Source organism: Salvelinus sp. IW2-2015, linkage group LG23, assembly GCF_002910315.2.
Source record: "Salvelinus sp. IW2-2015 linkage group LG23, ASM291031v2, whole genome shotgun sequence".
Lineage (NCBI taxonomy): Eukaryota > Metazoa > Chordata > Actinopteri > Salmoniformes > Salmonidae > Salvelinus > Salvelinus sp. IW2-2015.
Genome location: NC_036863.1, coordinates 11,572,867 through 11,594,149, shown reverse-complemented (window position 1 = coordinate 11,594,149; position 21,283 = coordinate 11,572,867). Strand labels below are relative to the sequence as shown.

General features: G+C 41.6%; 1 protein-coding gene across 2 annotated transcripts in view; it reads right to left on the bottom strand.

Annotated features, from left to right (window-relative positions):
- Positions 1–20,506, bottom strand: part of LOC111950302 (polymerase delta-interacting protein 2) — a 28,708-nt gene extending 8,202 nt beyond the window's left edge. For both annotated transcript variants that reach the window (XM_023967771.2, XM_023967770.2), the window contains exons 1-2: positions 20,274–20,506; positions 187–262 (exon numbers count right to left, since the gene is read on the bottom strand). In XM_023967771.2, the coding sequence (XP_023823539.1) occupies positions 187–262; positions 20,274–20,443 (246 nt within the window). In that variant the 5' untranslated portion in view covers positions 20,444–20,506. The remainder of the gene's footprint in view (positions 1–186; positions 263–20,273) is intronic.
- Positions 20,507–21,283: the final 777 nt, after the last annotated feature.

Below are 21,283 nucleotides of genomic sequence, written 5' to 3'. Positions count from 1 at the left end.
ACAGTTGAGTAAATAGAAAACCCTGCCAGGTTGGCACAGTTTTGCTCATCATAGAAATTGAATTAGCTATATAATTAGTAATTTTATTGCTATGGTCCTAAGGCAGATCCCTTGGGAACCCTCATGTAAAATTGTTAGTCTCTAATGTGAAGTGAAATATGGAGTTGTGGTTGGAGACCCTCTCACCTGTCCTGTTTCATATTTCCCCTGCTGTTTGGGAGCCTCAAACACTCCTACTGTCTCCAGCACCTTCCCCTCTGGCCTGTAGGACAAAGAAAATCAAGACGTTAGGAGAAGAACAAGTAATAAGACAGACTGCCTTATGTCATGACTTGCCCTTCCAAAGTTATTCATGCAACTCCCTCAGCCAATTAGTGATCAAGTTGTTGACAGTCTGTCTTAATTGCTGGCGTGATTTGTTCATTGCATAGGAGATCACGTCACTAAAATAGACAGACACTGTCACACTATCATATACCTATTTGGAGCAGTGGAGAACAATAAAATAAGTAGACGCAAGTAGGGCTGAGGCGGACATTACATTTTGTCAGCCGGTTATTGTCATGCAAAAAGACTGCTGGTCTCACCATAATTGCCCGTTAATTAACATAAACACGTTTAGCATCTCCAGGCATACTCGCTGCATATAGTATAATAAATCAATTTGATATACTCAATCAGGTCTAAAGAAACATATGAAGAACAGAATATGAGTTGACCTACTGTATGTTATCTGGCTATGCTCCATGCCAATACCCGAGTGGCGCAGCAGTCTAAGGCAGTGCTAGAAGAGTCACTACAGACCCTGGTTCGATTACAGGCTGTATCACAACCAGACGTGTTTGGGAGTCCCATAGGGCGGCGCACAATTGTACCAGCGTCGTCCGGGTTAGGGTTTGGTATGCAGTCATTGTAAATAAGAATTTGTTCTTAACTGAATTGCCTAGTTTAATAAAAAATACAATGATACAATTTCAATTCAATGTGTTTAATGCAGGCCCTTCATTGAATACATCTATTGTTCCCTGGAAGGCAGTATAGAGCAGCTGCTGAACAGAAAGGCTGAAATAGAACGTTTGCCAAAATAGAACGCAACTGCTCAGCTACAGCGACCAACAAAGGTTTGCTACTAGCTAATTTTGCAGTCTGGTAGACATGGATCAATTTATTGTACTAAAGAAATGTACATTTATTGACAATGAAAATGAGGGAGAAGAGCTGGAGAACGTGACAGCTATGAACGAAACAACCACCGGAGAACCAGGAAATGCAGCTAGCTAACGTAGCTAAGAGAAGGATACAGTCGATTAAAAAAGAACACAAAGTTAAGAGAAAATGGACAAGTCTTTTTTTTGGACTGCATAATGGGACTAGCTCACTTTGTCTTATTTGCCAGAAGGCAATCAATTGTTTTAAACAAGCAAATTTAGAGCAACACTTCGTCACACCATTCCCACTTTAACAAAACATATCCGTCCCAAAGCAACCTTAGAAACAACAAAATAGCGCAACTCAAAGGACAACAACAAATGGACAGATCTGGCACTGTTGCAGAGAAAACATATGAGCTTGCTTGGATACTCGCGAGAAACAAGAAGGCCTTCACAGACGCGGACATGGTCAAATAACGCTTTTTGGCCTCAGCCGAAATATTGCATGCTGATTTCACAAACAAGGAAGCTATTTTAAAGCAAATTCAGGGACTGCAACTCTCAGACTCAACCATAAGATGCATAGAAGACATCGGCGAGGACAACGGTAAGCAACTGATTACTGACATAGCCGTGGCGCTGTGTTTTAGTATCGCGCTTGACAAAAGCCCTGATGTAAGTGACATTGCCCAATTATGTGTTTGGGTCCGCTTCCCTCAAAACGAGACGTTCAGAGGGGAACTTATGTTTACTGCCCCTTCAGGGACAAACGAGGAGAGGATATTCTGAAAGCCCTTGTTACATTTTTTGCTGATAATAATATTGACTAGAGGTCGACCGATTAAATCGGCATGGCCAATTAATTAGAGACGATTTCAAGTTTTCATAAATCGGTAATCTGCATTTTTGGACGACGATTATGATCGATTACATTGCATTCCACGAGGAAACTGCGTGGCAGGCTGACCACCTGTTACACGAGTGCAGCAAGGAGCCAAGGTAAGTTGCTAGTTAGCATTAAACTTATCTTATTAAAAACAATCTTCACATAATCATTAGTTAACTACACATAGTTGATGATAGTACTAGGTTAACTAGCTTGTCCTGCGTTGCATATAATCAATGCGGTGTCTGTTAATTTATCATCAATCACAGCGCACTTCGCCAAACGTGTGATGATTTGACGCTTCGAACACACCGACTGCGTTTTGCGTTTCGATACACCAGAAGTACATTCATTTCCAATGGAACGCTGCATTTGCCTTGCAGCATTGCGTTGCAATGCTGTGTGGTGCATACGATAAATCGAACGTATGCATCAAATTGTATGAGTGGACTTGACAGAAAGTAGCAAAATATGAATGTAGATTTTTTTTTGCACACACATTCAGTAAAAATGTGTGATTACATAAAAACAGTTTTATTGCATAATTTCTTTACATTTTTTATAAATTTATTTGCCAAGTATATTATTTATTCGATGACATCCTCAAATTAATTGTGAGAGCCTATAATATAATTTCCCTCCAATGCAGTTTTGGAGCGAAATGCAATAATAATAGTAAAGATAGGCAGAGTAGGCTCTTTCAACAATGAGACCAACGACCACCTCATTGGCTAGGTTAGCAAGCTAGGTTAGCTAGCTAGCTAACGCTAACTAGCCACATCTAGCACAAGCTCACTACTAAACTGACCTGGCAATCCTACTATCGTGGACACTTGTCTCCAAGCAGCATTTTTTTGTGTTTATGTCCCTGTAGCTGTCAGCAGTTGTGTCAAAAAGACACGGTTTTGAGGATACTGCGAAAATTATTCTCTCTTCCATGTGTCCAACCGCATGCGACCATTTGCAAAAGGCACCTGCATCAGTATAGTTGCCTAGCTGCGCAAAATGTTATGCAGCAGTGATGCAATGACGCAGCCGGTGTGTTCGAAGCGTAACAAAGGCGCATTCGCAAAAAAAGCACAATCGTTGCACTAATGTACCTAACCATAAACATCAATGCCATTCTTAAAATCAATACACAGAAGTATATATATTTTTTTAAACCTGCATATTTTGTTAAAAGAAATTCATGTTAGCAGGCAATATTAACTAGGGAAATTGTGTCACTTCTCTTGCGTTCATCGCGCGCAGTTCATTGCGCGCAGCGTCAGGGTATATGCAACAGTTTGGCACGGTATATGCAATACCGCCTTGCACGTTGAACTAATTTACCAAAATGTTACATAATTATGACCTAACATTGAAGGTTGTGCAATGCAACTGCAATATTTAGACTTAGGGTTGCCACCCGTTCGATAAAATACGTAGCGGTTCTGTATTTCACTGAAAGAATAAACATTTTGTTTTCAAAATGATCGTTTCCAGATTTTACCATATTAATGACCAAAGGCTTGTATTTCTGTGCTTATTATATTATAAGACTATGATTTGATATAGCAGTCTGACTGAGCGGTGGTAGGCAGCAGCAGGCTCGTAAGCATTCATTCAAACAGCACTTTCCTGCGTTTGTCAGCAGCTCTCAGCAATGCTTGATCACAGTGCTGTTTATGACTTCAACCCGATCAACTTCAGAGATTAGGCCGGCAATACTGAAGTACCTCTTAGAACATCCAATAGTCAAAGGTAGAGAGAAAAATAGTCGACGCATCATAATTCCTATAACTAACCTAATTTATTTACTGGGAATATTGAACCACCAGCTTTCATATGTTCTGAGCAAGGAACTTAAACGTTAGCTTTTTTTTCTTCTTTATTTTTTTACATGGCACATATTGCACTTTTACTTTCTTCTGCAACAATTTTTTTTGCATTATTTAAACCAAATTGAGCATGTTTCATTATTTATTGAGACTAAATAGATTATGTATTATATTAAGTTAAAACAAGTGTTTATTCAGTATTGTTGTAATTGTCATTATTTCAAATATATATATATATAAAAAAAATTAAAAAAAATCGGCTTCAGCTTTTTTGATCCTCCAATAAAATCTGTATCGGCATTGAAAAATCATAAAATCGGTCGACCTCTAATATTGACTGGTCAAATCTGGCATCTGTGTGCACTGACGGCACCCCAAACATGCGAGGGAAGGAGAAGGGACTCAACAATGAACATTGTGAAACAAAAACAGAGAAAGAGACTGACCAATGCACACATTGATTGCCTCACAAGGATAGCAACAGACTATACATTTAGAATCAATTCAGTCAAGGAGCAGAAGGGACATTTTCGCTCATCCAACTACTGAGGTAAGCCTTAATATTGGTCTTATACATGTGATGTACCCTATTTGATGCAAGTATATATTTGTGAGGTGCTGTACAGCATATCAATTGCATGTGCTCTATTGCGCTGAATTTGCTCTCAATTGATATTGGAAGAAAAATAACAAATTAAAGATTTGAGCGGCCCTCTGAATGTCTCAACCCAAAGTGGCCCACCTACAAAAAAAATTGTGTGTAACACTGCCATAGACTGTAGGCTTGTTCATTTAACTGACAAGATATGCTTCCAAATCTGTGCAATTATTTCATGACTTTATAGTAAGAAGAAAAAGAAAATAATTGAAATTAGCTGAATAAAATAGAAAGGACATTTACCCCATTCTGGAGCGAGTGTGCATATGAAGGGGCTATGTTAAAACATTTAAAAAGTGATCATTTGGAACATGTCCTAGATTAAGTTTTTGTGCAAATTTACTTGTGAATGATACAAACCTTAGATATCAAAACATATATGGGCTCCATGATGCGACTACAGGCTATTGATAACTTGCGATCCATTCCTTGCCTCAGGCTGCACAGCTGTTCTCTCAAGACCATTCTCCCTTAACCATGACTCCCAGCGCCATTACATATAAGAGTCATTGGACGAAGGGGAAGTTTTGTTAAAGGCCCCTTAACTTGGTCTGACCATTAACACGCATCGCTTGTGGTACGGTTTTGGAAGCATAAGGATCGTATCTTTCATATCAGCAAGAAATATTTTTCAAAAAATGAAAGGTTACATGGATACATACCTTTATAGGGTTAGTGTTCCCATACGGCCATATCTCCATGTTACAGGGCATGTTTACGGAAGACAGAGGAACCACATGCTAATTAGCTATCTAGCATGCTCCGAACATTTGTTAAATTATTCTGATATGATAGTAAAAAGTGCTTTATGTTTCTAGAACTGTATCGCAATTTAGAATCGATTCACGTTTAGATGGAGTATTTGGCTGTATCTTGCGATAGCGTAAGCCATGTGTAGTGCTGGAGCTCCAAAAGCATCCTGTTATGTGAAACAAAGCTGAAGGCTCCATGTAAGCCAAGGCAACTAAGCCAAACCTAGCTAGTCTATAAATGTGCCTGCCCCTAAAACTATATTGAACAAAAATATAAAAACTGAACATTTTTCATAGATTTTATGTAGTTTTGTTCATAAGGAAATAAGTCAATTGAAATAAATGTATTATGCCTTAAGATTTCACATTACTGGGAATACAGATATGAATCTGTAGGTCACAGATACTTTTTTAATAGTAGGGGTGTGGATCAGAAAACCAGTCAGTATCTGGTATAACCACCATGTCTCATGCAGCACAACATCTACAACGCATAGAGTTGATCAGGCTGTTGATTGTGGGCTGTGGAATGTTATCCCACTCGTCAATGGCTGTGCGAAGTTGCTGGATATTGGCGGGAACTGGATCATGCTGCCATACACATTGGTCCAGAGCATCCCAAACATGCTCAATGGGGTGACAGGTCTGGTGAGTATGCAGGCCTGGGATATTTTCAGCTTCCAGGAATTGTGTACAGATCCTTGCAACATGGGGCCGTGCATTATCATGGTGAAACATGTGGTGATGGCGTTGGATGAATGTCGCGAGAATGGGCTTCAGGATCTCGTCATCTCTGCATTCAAATTGCAATTGATAACACACAATCGTGTTTGTTTCCCGTAGCTTATGCCTGCCCATACCATAAACCCCAACATGGGGCACTCTGTTCACAACGTTGACATCAGCAAACCGCACGCCCACACAACGCCATACACGTGGTCTGCGGTTGTGAAGCCTGTTGGACGTACTGCCAAACTCTAAAACTTCATCGTAGGCGGCTTATGGTAGGAAAATTAACATTCAATTCTCTAGCAACAGCTCTGGTGGACATTCACACAGCCAGCATGCCAATTACACACACCTTGAACTTGTATGTTGAGAGTAAACAGCACATTTTGGAGTGTCCTCTTATTGTCTCCAGCACAAGGTGTACCTGTGTAACAATCATGCTGTTTAATCAGCTTCTTGACATGCCACACCTGTCAGGTGGATGTTTGTATTGGCAAAGGAGAAATGCTCACTAACAGGGATGCAGACAAATTTCAAGGATCTTTAATTTCAGCTCATGAAACCAACACTTTACATGTTGCGTTTATATTTTTGTTCTGAGTAGTTACGTAAACCTGAAGACTAAAGGTGACTAGAGATAGTATGTGTGTGTGTGTATTGCTGCCCTGACACAATTATCAAAAAAAAAAAAAAAAAAGCTTGCTTTCAAGGTACTGGCATTAGTCCAAAGAAGCTCACACCTTATTGCATTGACACTGTTATGGCCTAACTTTTGGGCACCCATCAACAGTGGAAAACTGTAATAGTGTCTCAATCATTGTCTCATTTCATCAGTGTTGCCTAAACTTTCTACCTACCTGACTTGCACATACACCGAGTGAACAAAACATTAGGAACACCTTCCTAATATTGAGTTGCACCCCCTTTAGCCCTCAGAACAGCCACAATTCATCGGGGCATGGTCTCTACAAGGTGTCGAAAGCATTCCACAGGGATGCTTACCCATGTTGACTCCAATGCTTCCACAGTGGTGTTGTTGGCTGGTTGTCCTTTAGGTGGTGGACCATTCATGAGACACACGGGAAACTGTTGAGCGTGAAAAACCCAGCAGCAACGCAGTTCTTAACACAAACCTGTGCTCCTGGCACCTACTACCATACCCCATTCAAAAAGGCACGTCTTGCCCATTCACCATTCGAATGGCACACATACACAGGCCATGTCTCAAGGCTGAAGAATCCTTCATCTATGCTGATTGAAGTGGATTTAACAAGTGACATCAATAAGGGATCATAGCTTTCACCTGGTCAGTCTCATGGAAAGAGCAGGTGTTCCTTATGTTTCGTACACTCATGGCTATGGAACGCCTATTTGGGTCTTTGCATGTCAAAAAAGATATGTAAAATAACACTGACTAGGTGTCCCCCTTTCCCGTGTCAAATAAGCTTGTTGACCAATCAGGACCTGAATATGACTACACGTCAATTTAACGCGTTCATACATTTTTTACGTATTTATTACACCATCACTCGTATTTCATGTCACAACGATACGTATGCTATGATGCTGGTATTTCTGTCTTGCGCCTCTACAGTGCTGGTCATAAAAAAGCTACCTGATGGATACAAACAAATGTTCTTCCCCAAAAACATAGCAAAATGACAATCTGTTACAGTAGCTATAGTTAGCTAGCTAACTATACAGCTAGTTGTCATCGAGTAAAATAAACCTCATTTATAGGACAGTTCTTATTTGAAGAATGGTGGTTGTACCCATCTATGTGAAGCTAGCCACAATAAGGATTAGCCACAATAGTGGACTTTGCATGTAGCCTTAAAAATAAAAGTATGCAATTAACAGTGATGCAAATGAACACAAAATCGTAGAATGCCATAATTGAATAGATCATGCTAAAACGAGGTTGGAATGTCATATAAAAATTAAAAATACTTAATTTGACAAATCTGTTAATCACACTGGATGAATTAGACATTAGAATTGCATTGGGGGCCAACTTATTTCACTGTACAGCCTTACTTATGGATTGTGGATCAATGACATGGGGCATCAGTCTACTCAGTGACACCCAGAAAACATTAATGTTGAAGATCTTATTGCGGGACTCTGAACTGAATTGAGCCACATGTCAACCTACTATGTGTATTGAACACTATTCCCCTGGAAAAACAATACTCCGTGGATGTTTGAGTCTGATAACTGAGTACGTTGGGGGGGGGAATTATTGGGTATTGAGTAGACTGATACCCCATTTCATTGATCCCCAATCCTTAAGTAAAGCTGTACAGTGCAATATGTATGTCAATCCACACAATAGGCTGACTGGGGAGTTGATTTCACACAGTCACAGTCCTGCGATAAGAGCTACAAAGCTAATATTTGCGTAAACTCTTAGCAGTTGTGTGCTGTGGGTGTCACTGCGTAGACGGATACCCCATTTCATTGCTTCACATTCCAACATTATTTAGACTAGATATGGCATGATTCCACCAATTGTAACCTTCTGCTTCACTTTCAAAGGGGTACTTTTATTCAGGGATGCAAACTGGTGAGGGCCCAAAAAGGTGACACTTTTTTTAAACACTGAAACATGCCCAAAAAAATCCCTGCTAGGGGGAAATGCTGATTTTAACTAATTAAACTAAGAATATGATCTACATGATCAGTCTCTGTGTGTAAAATAAAAAGTGGTTATTGTGAACCTAAATCACAGTAAAGAAAAAAAAAAATGGGGAAAAAACATCTTCAAGTAGAAATATAACAAACAGGCATCTCCATTTTTGCTCTATTATAGAGGCCACTATAGTAGACGTCGATCAAGTGCTCAAGGCTACATGTGCAAAAATAACGTTCAGAGTAATTTTTTTAAATAAATCCCCATTACACGTGTTACTGTCAAGTTCAACATAACAAAATCAATATTTTTGGGCTACACATTATTACATTGTACACATTCTGCCTGTGGACATCTGTTCTACAATGTGCCAGCAGAGAACGATAACCTTTGTTGGCATAATTGATATCTTTCAGGCAGAGAGTACACCTGACAGATGTCGATCGATTATGATTTTTCAACGCCGATACCGATTATTGGAGGACCAAAAAAAGCCGGTACCAATTATATCAGGCGATAAAAAATGTATATAGATATATATTTGTAATAATGACAATTACAACAATACTGAATGAACACTTATTTAACTTAATATAATACATAAATAATGAAACATGTTCAATTTGGTTTAAATAATGCAAAAACAGTGCTGGAGAAGAAAGTATAAGTGCAATATGTGCCATGTAAAAAAGCTAACGATTAAGTTCCTTGCTTAGAACATACGAAAGCTGGTGGTTCCTTTTAACATGAGTCATCAATATTCCCAGTTAAGAGGTTTTAAGTTGTAGTTATTATAAGACTATTTCTCTATACCATTTGTATTTCATATACCTTTGAGTATTGGATGTTCTTATAGGCACTTTAGTATTGCCAGCCTAATCTCGGGAGTTGATAGGCTTGAAGTCATAAATAGCACTGTGCTTCAAGCATTACGAAGAGCTGCTGGCAAACGCAGGAAAGTGCTGTTTGAATGAATGCTTATGAGCCTGCTGCTGCCTACCACCGCTGTCAGACTGCTCTATCAAATCATAGACTTAAATATAATTAACACACAGAAATACGAGCCTTTGGTAATTAATATGGTCAAATCCGGAAACTATCATTTCGACAACAAAACGTTTGTTTTCAGTGAAATACAGAACCGTTCCGTATTTTATCGAACGGTGGCATCTAAGTCTAAATATCGCTGTTACATTGCACAACCTTCAATGTTATGTCATAATTCTGGCAAATTAATTATGGTCTTTGTTAGGAAGAAATGGTCTTCACACAGTTCACAACGAGCCAGGCGGCCCAAACTGCTGCGTATACCACGACTGCTTACACTGAACGCAAGAGTGACACAATCAGGCACCGCATTGATTATATGCAATGCCGGACAAGCTAGTTAAAAACTAGTAATATCATCAACAATGTGTAGTTAACAATCACTAGTTAAGATTTATTTGTATTTTTATATAAGATAAGTTTAATGCTAGCTACCAACTTACCATGGCTCCTTGCTGCCTGCACTCACATAACAGGTGGTAAGCCTGCCACGCAGTCTCCTCATGGATTGCAATATAAAACCGGCCATAATCGGTGTAAATTACCGATTGTTATGAAAACTTGAAATCGTTCCCAAACAAATCGGCCATTCCGATTAATCGGTCAACCTCTACCTGACATACCCCTATTTATCCACTGTATTGAAAGAGGGAAAGTGTGTGTTCCTTTCATCTCTGGTGCCATCCAGCTTAATCTAGGCCCAGCTCCAGCCAGCTACAATTCATCTCAGAATCATTTTCACCAAATTCTCTCATTCTGAAAATTAACCACATACTTGAGGTAAAACATCCGTTCACAGTTCGTTAGCTAATTAACATTTCACACAGATTTCCAGGGTCCAGTAAGCAACTAAATTGTTATATGAATCCTTCCCGTTCCTCAAGTTATACCAGTTAATACTATAGCGGTTAGGTTACTAACCTAAGCTGTCTGACTTTATTAGCCAGCTAATTTTCACACCATAAACTCTATTTGATCAGTTAAGTTGGCTAATGTTGCTCAACATTTCTCTAGCTAGCAAGATACTTAACAATGCTAACAATTCTTGTTCCACCACAGTTTCTCCCTCACCTCAAACTTTCCAAATGCTAGGTGTTTTTTAGTTACAGCTCATGAAGTACGCTTCATCACCTTCTCACCCCCGTCTCCATGGTTAAGCTTCTCAGCTAACGTTACCGTTCATGGACGCTCAAACTGCCTACCCAGAGCGTGTTTGGTTGCCTCTTCGCTCTTCAGTCACGTGCTGCATTCTGTTACGTGAACGATTGGCTGAGCATTGGATACAGCCAGTATTGGTCCAAACCCGCATCACTCGTTCGCATACAGCCAGTACTCATCCAAAACCCCCCCCCCCCCCCTCCGCCCAAACTTTTCTCATCAGATCTACACGAATCACGTACAGTGGGGAGAACAACAATTTGATACACTGCCGATTTTGCAGGTTTTCCTACTTACAAAGCATGTAGAGGTCTGTAATTTTTATCATAGGTACACTTCAACTGTGAGACGGAATCTAAAACAAAAATCCAGAAAATCACATTGTATGATTTAAGTAATTCATTTGCATTTTAGATTCGGGCCACGCCCCTCGTGCAGAACCTGAGAAAAACCGTTCCACCGGCGAGAGATATCGTTAAGCCGTCCGCATGGCATCATCCGAAGGACAGCCAGAAGAGACGCCGCCTCTGACGAAACGCGGGGGAGAGAACGGAAGAGAGCACGGAGAGCACGTGCCTTACGTGTGCCCACTGTCACCCCCCCCACTATTACTATTGAGGAGCCAACATGTTTGTCTAGTAAAGAATGGATCCCAATTGACTGTTACAAGAGAAACTCGCTCTCCAGGGAGGACACAGGTGGCAGGGTGGACATGAGCCCCCAAGCTACGCCTTATAAAAACCTCACACCACAGTCTCCTAGAAGTAATGTGGTTCATGTTTCACATAACGGGCTGTGTACGGAGTCTTCTTTGGAACTGATAACACAATCGCTGTTTGGGGACGGCTCAGCGCCTCAGTCAGTGCAGCTCAGACCAGTGCTACATTCAGAGGGCTGGAACCACGAGGTTAACCAACATGTCATCGCCCCTGTTTTTCTCATAACGTATTCATGCCCTCTTCCTCTCACCACTGAGTGTAGCACAGCCCACTACGGGTGCGCAGCTGAGCACACACGAGGACGGTTTAAGTGGGAAGAATAAGAGGGCAGCAAAGCGGACACTCTTGAGCCGCTATGCTACACCTCATAAGAACCCCACACCACAGACTCCTAGGAGTAATGTAGCTCAGGGTTCTAAGAACAGCCAGTGTACACAACCCCATGTTGGTTTGATGATGCAATCACTTTTGGGAGACAGAGAACCAACTCAGCCAAGATCCTCAGTTAGTGCAGTTCAGACCAGTGCTGCGTTCAAAGAGGGATGTAACTACAAGGTTATGAGTATAACCAACGTGTTGTCGCCTCCGTTTCTCACAGAAATCGGCAATTTTTTCCCTTCCCCTTTTGAAGGGGAACTTCAATGTTCAATGTTGGGGAACAGCAGCTGCTTGGGCCATAGAGGAATACAGGTCCTTCCTACTGTCTGCACCACAGCTTTGCACTCTCCCGCTATCAGAGCATTATTGGGAGTGGCAGCAAAGCCTGGCTAAGCCAGACGCTGGAGAAGGGTTATGCCATCCAGTTCCACTGAATTCATCCGTTTTCGGGCGTGGTTGAGACTGATAAAAACGCCAGAGTAAGTAGCTACTCGTGAAAGAGATCACAGAACTTTTGGCGAAGGAGCCGGTCACAGTAGTTCCCCAAAGAGCAACGGAACAGCGGTCTATATTCACCCTACTTCCTAGTGCCAAAAAAAGACTAGGGGGAATGAGGCCAATATTGGATTTACGCATTCTCAACGAGAGCGTAGCCAAACGGCCCTTTCGAATGCTTACGACAAAGCGTCTGCTGAATTGTTTCCAAAGATGTATGTATAAGCATAGACTTAAAAGGACGCATTCTTCCAAGTGTATTCGCGTCACAGGAAGTTCCTGCGTTTCACCTTTCAAGCAAATGCGTGGAGGCAGCAATAAAATCATTGCATCTTCAGGTAATATAGGTTTTGGCCTACCTAGACGACCTACTGGTTCACACGGTGAAGGCGCATTCTGGCATGACACTCTTGGGTCTCACGTCGTCTGCCCACTTCGAGAGTCCGTTGGGACTCCTGCACCTGCAGTGAATGGAATGTGTTTTTTCACATGATAAGCAGTGCTCACCCGCAACCATTAAAGTGCTTGCTGCAGCGATTTCGGCTTGTCATGAGAGGTTTAACAGAGACACGGTCTTCAGCCACCCCCTAGTGAAACGTTTCCTACTGGGAACGCGGCGACCTAGGACGATGTCAAGGGCCATGCTTCCGCAGTGGGATTTGACTTTGGTATTCGAAGCGCGCTGCGAGCCATCGAATTAAGTCCCCCTGAAGATGTCATAACTCTAGCTCAGTCTGTATTCAGGGTAACTGATGGAAGGACCCAGAGGGAAAGATGTAGGACCAATGGGCATGGTTCCCATTAAGTCCGCTCTTTTCTATGAGAGAGATATGTGAATCATGTTTTATGACCTGCCCACCAGTGGGTTGGAAGGATGAGGGAAATAGTATTTGTAACTTTGTTTTACACTACTATTAGACCGGTCATTGAATATTGATGGAATACATGTTTTCACAATGGTGTGCCACAGAGAATGTGTACACCGTGTGCTCTCATGTCAAGGGCATGCTCTCTTTCGTACAGTTCATGTTTGACAAGCAGCGCTCACCCACCACTATTAAGGTATTCGCGGCAGCGATTTCAGCTTGTCATGAGAGGTTTGGCAGAGACAGTCTTCTGTCACCCTCTAGTGAAACGGTTTCTATTGAAAACGCGGCGGCTTAGGCAATGCCTAGAGCCACGCTGCCCCAGTGGGATTTAGCTTTGGTACTCGAGGCGCTCTGCCAGACGCCGTTCGAGCCACTGAATCAAATCCCCCTAAAGAAGTTCTATTAAAACCTCTTTGGCGCAGGCGTGCCGCTAGCGACCCACCTCAACAACATCCCGTGAAATTGCAGAGCGCCAAATTCAAACGACAGAAATAGTAATAAACATTCATGAAAATACAAGTGTTATACATCGGTTAAAAGATTAGCTTCTTGTTAATCCAGACGCTTTGTCAGATTTCAAAAAGGCTTTACGGCGAAAGCATAACATGCGATTATCTGAGGACAGCGCCCTGCACTCAAAAGCATACAAACATTTTCCAACCAAGCAGAGGAGTCACGAAAGTTAGAAATAGCAATAAAATAAATCACTTACCTTTGAAGACCTTCATCTGGTTGCAATCACAAGGGTCCCAGGACCGTAACAAATGGTACTTTTGTTCAATAAAGTCCTTCATAATATCCCAAAAACTCAGTTTTGTAGGCGCGTTTTGTTCAGTAATCCACTGGCTCAAAGGCAATCAAAACATGCAGACGAATACATCCTAATAGTACCGGTAAAGTTCGTCGAAACATGTCAAACGATGTTTATAACTAATCCTCAGGGTGTCAATTATCTAAATAATCGATAATATTTAAACCGGACAATAGAGTATTCAATAGAAAGGAAAAAGAACGAAGGGCGCGCGCACAGTCACGCATTCCAGTACTGCATGCTTCCCCAGTCCCCTAACCAAAAGGTATTTTACTTTGTCGTTTTTCAGAAAACAAGCCTGAAACCATGTCTAAAGACTGTTGACATCTAGTGGAAGCCATAGGAACTGCAATCTGGGCCCTACCCAATAGGCATTCAATGGAAAAACCTCACATCAAAAAAATCCCACTTCCTGGATGGATTTTCCTCTGGTTTTTGCCTGCCATATCAGTTTTGTTACACTCACAGACATTATTTTAACAGTTTTAGAAACTTCAGAGTATTTTCTATCCAATGCTACCAAGCATATATGCATTTCCTAGCTTCTGGGCCTGAGAAACAGGCAGTTTACTTTTGGCAAAAGTTAAGACGGCACTGTTGCTTGCTTTGACTACGGCCAAGCGCATCAGTGATTTGTGTGCTCTTTCGACAAGACCCAACTGCCTTGCCATTAATGGCGATCTGAGCGGAGCGGTGTTACGTCCCAATCCAGCATTTATGCCGAAGGTTATCAAGAGCTCATATAGGTCACAGACCGTTAAGCTGTGGGCCTTCTCCTCCTCCACACAGAGCAGAGAGAGAGGCTTCGCCTGTGCCCAGTGCGCACCTTGGCGTGCTAAGTGTAGAGCACGGCGATGATTGGGTGTCACGGTGCTAGTACAGTTGGCAGACCGCTGTCTCATTGGCTTTGCGAAGGCATTGAGACGGCTTATGAGGTGGCAGGGTGGCCATTGCCTCAGGGCATAAGAGCCCACTCCACTCGTGGAGTAGCAGCGTCTACGGCCCTTTTCAGAGGAACACGGGTAGAGGATATTTTGCAGCGGCGTCGTGGTCGTCATCGTCTCCTTTTATCGAATTCTACCTGTTAGACATGTCGTCTAGCTCTTTCTGTACTCAGCGTTGCTGAAGGGAGAACTTGAGTTAAGGATGCAGGTCTATTGGGCGGGGTTCCCATTAGGTCCGCTCTTTTTTCAAGGAGAGACGTGTGACATGACCTCTGTTTGACACGGTCAGTACAGTAGGGAATGTCTTGACTGCCCACCAGTGTATCACTGTGTTGGGGCAGCGTGATGATGGAAATAGTACTGTAACTATTGTTACTTTACTATTAGACCGGTCACTAAATTTGATGGAATATTGAGGTATCAACTATCTGCTGAGTCAGATTAGTGTGACCCATTTTCTATTATCTGCCCACAAATCATTGGCTTTGCCTATGGATTGAGTGTGGCGGGTTACACTGAGAAATCAGTGAGTATGCCTTCTAAATTGGTTCAGCCTGCACTCAGCATTGCTGATGGGAAGGCTAGAACTAAGGTGAGAAACGCAGGACCAATGGACAGGGTTTCCATCAGGTCCGCTTTTTCCTATTAGAATGACTACATGACATGACTCCTGGGGTAGTACAGTAGAGTCAAGTGTTACATCCGGCCCACAAGTCTGACTGTTTGGGCGGCTGGATTAGGGATATAGTACTGTAATACTAGTTACAGAACTATTAGACTAATCTTAATATTGAAGATTCATCTATCTGCTTGTACAGATTAGTATTAGAGGTTGACTGATTAAATCGGAATGTCCGATTAATTATGGCCGATTTCACTGTTTCATAACAATGGAAAAATCGGTATTTTTTTACACCTTTATTTAACTAGGCAAGTCAGTTAAGAACACATTCTTATTTTCAATGACGGCCTAGGAACAGTGGGTTAACTGCTTTGTTCAGGGGCAGATCGACAGATTTTTACCTTGTCAGCTCAGGGATTCAATCTCGCAACCTTAACTAGTCCAACGCTCTAACCACCTGCCTCACGAGGAGCCTGCCTGTTACGCGAATGCAGTAAGAAGCAAAGGTAAGTTGCTAGCTAGCATTAAACTTATCTTATAAAAAACAATCAATCATAATCACTAGTTATAACTACATATGGTTGATGATATTACTAGTTTATCTAGCGTGTCCTGCGTTGCATACAATCGGTGCGGTGCGCATTCGCGAAAAAGGACTGTCGTTGCGCCAACGTGTACCTAACTATAAACATCAATGCCTTTCTTAATATCAATACACAGAAGTATATATTTTTAAACCTGCATATTTAGCTAAAAGAAATCCAGGTTAGCAGGCAATATTAACCAGGTGAAATTGTGTCACTTCTCTTGCGTTCATTGCACGCAGAGTCAGGGTATATGCAACAGTTTGGGCCGCCTGGCTCGTTGCGAACTAATTTGCCAGAATTTTACATAATTATGACATAACATTGAAGGTTGTGCAATGTAACAGCAATATTTAGACTTATGGATGCCACCCGTTAGATAAAATACGGAACGGTTCCGTATTTCACTGAAATAATAAACGTTTTGTTTTTGAGATGATAGTTTCCGGATTCGACCATATTAATGACCTAAGGCTTGTATTTCTGTGTGTTATGTTATAATTAAGTCTATGATTTGATAGAGCAGTCTGACTGAGCGATGGTAGGCACCAGCAGGCTCGTAAGCATTCATTCAAACAGCACTTTCGTGCATTTTGCCAGCAGCTCTTCGCAATGCTACAAGCATTGCGCTGTTTATGACTTCAAGCCTATCAACTCCCGAGATTAGGTGGTGTAACCGATGTGAAATGGCTAGCTAGTTAGCAGGGTGCGCGCTAATAGCCTTTCAAACTTCACTCGCTCTGAGACTTGTAGTTGTTCCCCTTGCTCTGCATGGGTAACGCTGCTTCGAGGGTGGCTGTTGTCGATGTGTTCCTGGTTCGAGCCCAGGTAGCGGCGAGGAGAGGGATGGAAGCTATACTGTTACACTGGCAATACTAAAGTGCCTATAAGAACATCCAAAAGTCAAAGATATATGGAATACAAATCGTAGAGAGAAATAGTCCTATAATTCCTATAATAACTACAACCTAAAACTTCTTACCTGGGAATATTGAAGACTCATGTTAAAAGGAACCACCAGCTTATCACCTCTAAAATGTAAATAAAACACAATTTGAATCGTGTTTTTAGGGCGGTGCTAGTAAACAGCGGCTTTGAGAATGATGATCGCATGCAATGATAACGCAAAAAATGACTAGGTATCCCCCCTTACCCCCGTCACTGTACATTTCTTGTTTTTAAACGATGAGATAAGTGCTACACCTGGTGGAGAGAGTTTGTAAGACAGAAATAGTTGCTTTATGCGTGCTGTACGTTACGACATGACACGTCACGATGTACCAGAGGGTCCGTTTTTTCAACTTTTCTCCAATACTAGATCGACATGGTAATGGCTCTAAATGCTTGAATAGAAACCTAGTTCACACCCCCGATTTTAAAGTCAACACAGTCGCTACAGTCCCATTAGTTTTCTTTATAGCGTCGTTTGAATGTTGCGGTTATGTGTGGATTAATTGTACGGAATGGGGTGAGTTTACGTTACCTGCAGTCAACTTGTGCAATACGTTAGGAGATAAAGCAGATCGCGTTCTTCATTTCACTTGTCACACATGCTGACCAACCGGACACATCGCAAAATACATTTAGAAATCCATGTTATTCAATTCTTGCGCCAACGAGCGTCTGCGATGCCAAGGGCTAAAATAGAAGTCGTTCCTATTTCTGATGCAGATCACGCTGAAAACCTCATTGGTTTATAGAAGCAGGTACCCACGTGCCATCTCCTCATTGGTTATACCCACGTGGGTGATTGAAAGACGAACTTTGTTGCCGGTTGTCGTGGTAATACTATGAAAGTTTAGATGTGATCACCATATAAGTTCAAAGATGAAAAAGCCTGGAAGGAGATATGACTAGAAACGATTCGGTTGGCCGTTTTATGTGTGGATTAGTTGTCGGAGTAGAGGTCCTTGTGCATTTCAGGTAAAATAACTCAATGTTTATATCCCAGGAAAAATTAGCTAGCAACAGCAAGCTAGCTAAATAGGACAAATTAACGTTAGCTAGCAAGTGCAAGTTAGCTAGCTAAATTTCCATACATGTTTAATGCTTTTCGACCTGTCCCCAAATTAATGTCATTGGTTCAGAGTTTGTTTTGATATTTTAACCTGCGTGTCGTGATCGCGTTTGGTGTGGGGGGACAAAATAAATTTATGCACGATAGCGCACGCGCGCAGCCGGTTTGGGTTCCGTGTTACCATAGTTCCCCAGAACAGTTGAGCCAGACACGTGCTTGTTTGTAAATAGCAAAAAGAGTCCATAGCGTTCTATATGTTTCGCAAATCTGTTGTGCGACGCACATGAGGTGATGGAAGTTACACTTGTATGCAATCCACTACTACATGTTAGCCATCATATCTTATAACTGCTTTCTGACAGAAGTAAAAGAGCTCTGGATGACTTCTGTACAGTTGCCATTTTTTCCGTGCTTAGTACAAGTGTTTATTTTCCCTCTGTTCTTCTCCCCTCTGCTCCATCTGCATATGTTGCTCTTCCTTCAGAAAAGCATGTACCACAACTTCTCATTTACACCATTTCCCTCATTCACATTTTCTTGTAAATGTCCACACTCGTTGAAAATTACATTTGGTAGCTACTATGAGCTGGATTTGCCTGCCTTTGCAATTAGTTTGTTCGTTTTCATTTGTTACCAGCATTAGTTTGTGCTAATTTTGTTAGCATTCTGGTACTAGAGGCCCAATGGGCTTTTCTAACAGGTAGATTGCTAGCTGTTATGTATTTGAGGAGCCAATGGTGCGAAGCTACCATCTGTGGGATTATGACTAAACGTAACGATGCCATAGCGCCGCAGATCTTCGGTTGGCCAGGGATAGCATGCCTCTTTTGGCAGGTGATTAGAGCTGTTCGTGATGGGGTTGGGGTCCGGACGGATGAGTTACCGCCCCTCTCCTGATGCGCACCGCATGTTTGTGGGGAACCTGGTGCTAAATAACTCGTAGATGAACAGATTCTTGCCTGGAAATCCAATGTTGACACTGTTTGAATCAGGAAAAGTTGGCCTCTACAAGCCAGAATGTTGAATAAACGTACATTTTTACATACATTACCGGTTGTTCTGCGGTTGGTCCTTTTGGCAGGAGGCATGAGACACAATATATCCACAGGAAAGTATAGGTAGCCTAGTGGTTAGAGCGTTGGACCAGTAACCAAAATGTTGCTAGATCAAACCCATGAGCTGACAAGGTAAAAATCTGTCGTTCTGCCCCTGAACAAGGCAGTTAAGCCACTGTTCCGTCATTGTAAATAAGAATTTGTTCTTAACTGACTTGCCTAGTTAAATAAAGGTAAAATGATAAAATAAAAAAAGCGCTGGTAGTGCATTCCGATTACTATCACCTGAAGCATGCAAAGAACCATAAACCCGTGCACGAGCTCGGCAAGTATGCGGACAAGTCCTGAATTTATTTATTTTCCTCGTCCTCACATACTTCAGGTGATAGAAATCTGAAAACACTACCAGCGCTTTGAAACGTAATTATACTTTCCTGTGGATATAGTGTCTCACATTCTTACAGCCAAAAGGACCAACCGCACGGACAACCGATAAAGTATATTAAAATATAATTGTATTTAACATTCTGGCTTGTAGAGGTCGTGAGAGGAAACCTTCCTGATTCAAACGCTAATTTCTACCCTAAGTCGCATTCAACGTCGGGTTTCCAGGCAAGTATAGTAATTAACGACGTTACTATGATACAAAGGATGCAATGACAGTAATTGGGAACTTGACCTTGACGTGCAGTAGATTCTGTAGTCAAAGCAACCTGCGTTTGCTAACCAGCTAACTAGTTAACCTACCGATCTAACGTTAGCTAGCTAAAAACAAGTAACTCGCTAGCTAACAATGCTATTAATGAAAGGGTACTATAACCAGCTTTTGGTGGTTTTGTTTTAGTACAGACACAGGACAATAACAACTGTTACAGCTAACTGCTAGTCGGTCAGGCTAAATTAGCTGGCTAACAAACGTGAGTTAGCTAGCTAATATCTAACTTACCTTGACGACATCAACCGTTTCTGTTGGACGTTGAACAAGCTACATGATAAACGCGTCCTATTCGGAGTTTGTCTACTGTTTAAATCGACATTTAGTACACTGATGGCGTGTTTCCTATTATATTTATTAACCGTGGACAACAACGTCCGACGAATGACACAGGCCGCCATCTTTGTTTAGATTAGCGTTTGCACGCTCCTACATAGTATTTTTGGTTTGTAGCATTCTTCTTCTTCGATGGTATATTGGCGATCTCTCAATTTAATCTGCATTCCGCCACCTACTGTACGGGATCGAAACAGGATTACCAAAATTATAACAAAACAACTACAAACTACCCCCCCCCCCAATTCTAAAATAAAACACGCTCAAGGGGCACCTGAGTCTGGGTCTTCCAGCTCCAGTGCCCCTTGCAAGTCCCAAAAACTGTTCTGCCGCAGCCACAATAATGTCCCATTTCTTAGATTTCTGCCATACAGTTTATAACTGTGGCAATGAACGCCACAAAATCCATATTTTGCCTGGCAGCAAAAATATATATATATTTACATTTATTTAAGTAGGCACGTCAGTTAAGAACAAATTCTTATTTACAATGACGGCCTACTGCGGAACAGTGGGTTAATTGCCTTGTTCAGGGGCAGAATGACAGATGTTTACCTTGTCAGCTCTGCGATTCGATCTAGCAACCTTTCAGTTACTGGCCCAATGCTCAAATCAAATGTATTTATAAAGCCCTTCTTACATCAGCTGATATCTCAAAGTGCTGTACAGAAACCCAGCCTAAAACCCCAAACAGCAAGCAATGCAGGTGTAGAAGCACGGTGGCTAGGTAAAACTCACTAAAGGCCAGAACATTATTTATTTATTTTTATATATATTTCACCTTTATTTAACCAGGTAGGCTAGTTGAGAACAAGTTCTCATTTGCAACTGCGACCTGGCCAAGATAAAGCATAGCAATTCGACACATACAACAAGTTACACATGGAATTAACAAAACATACAGT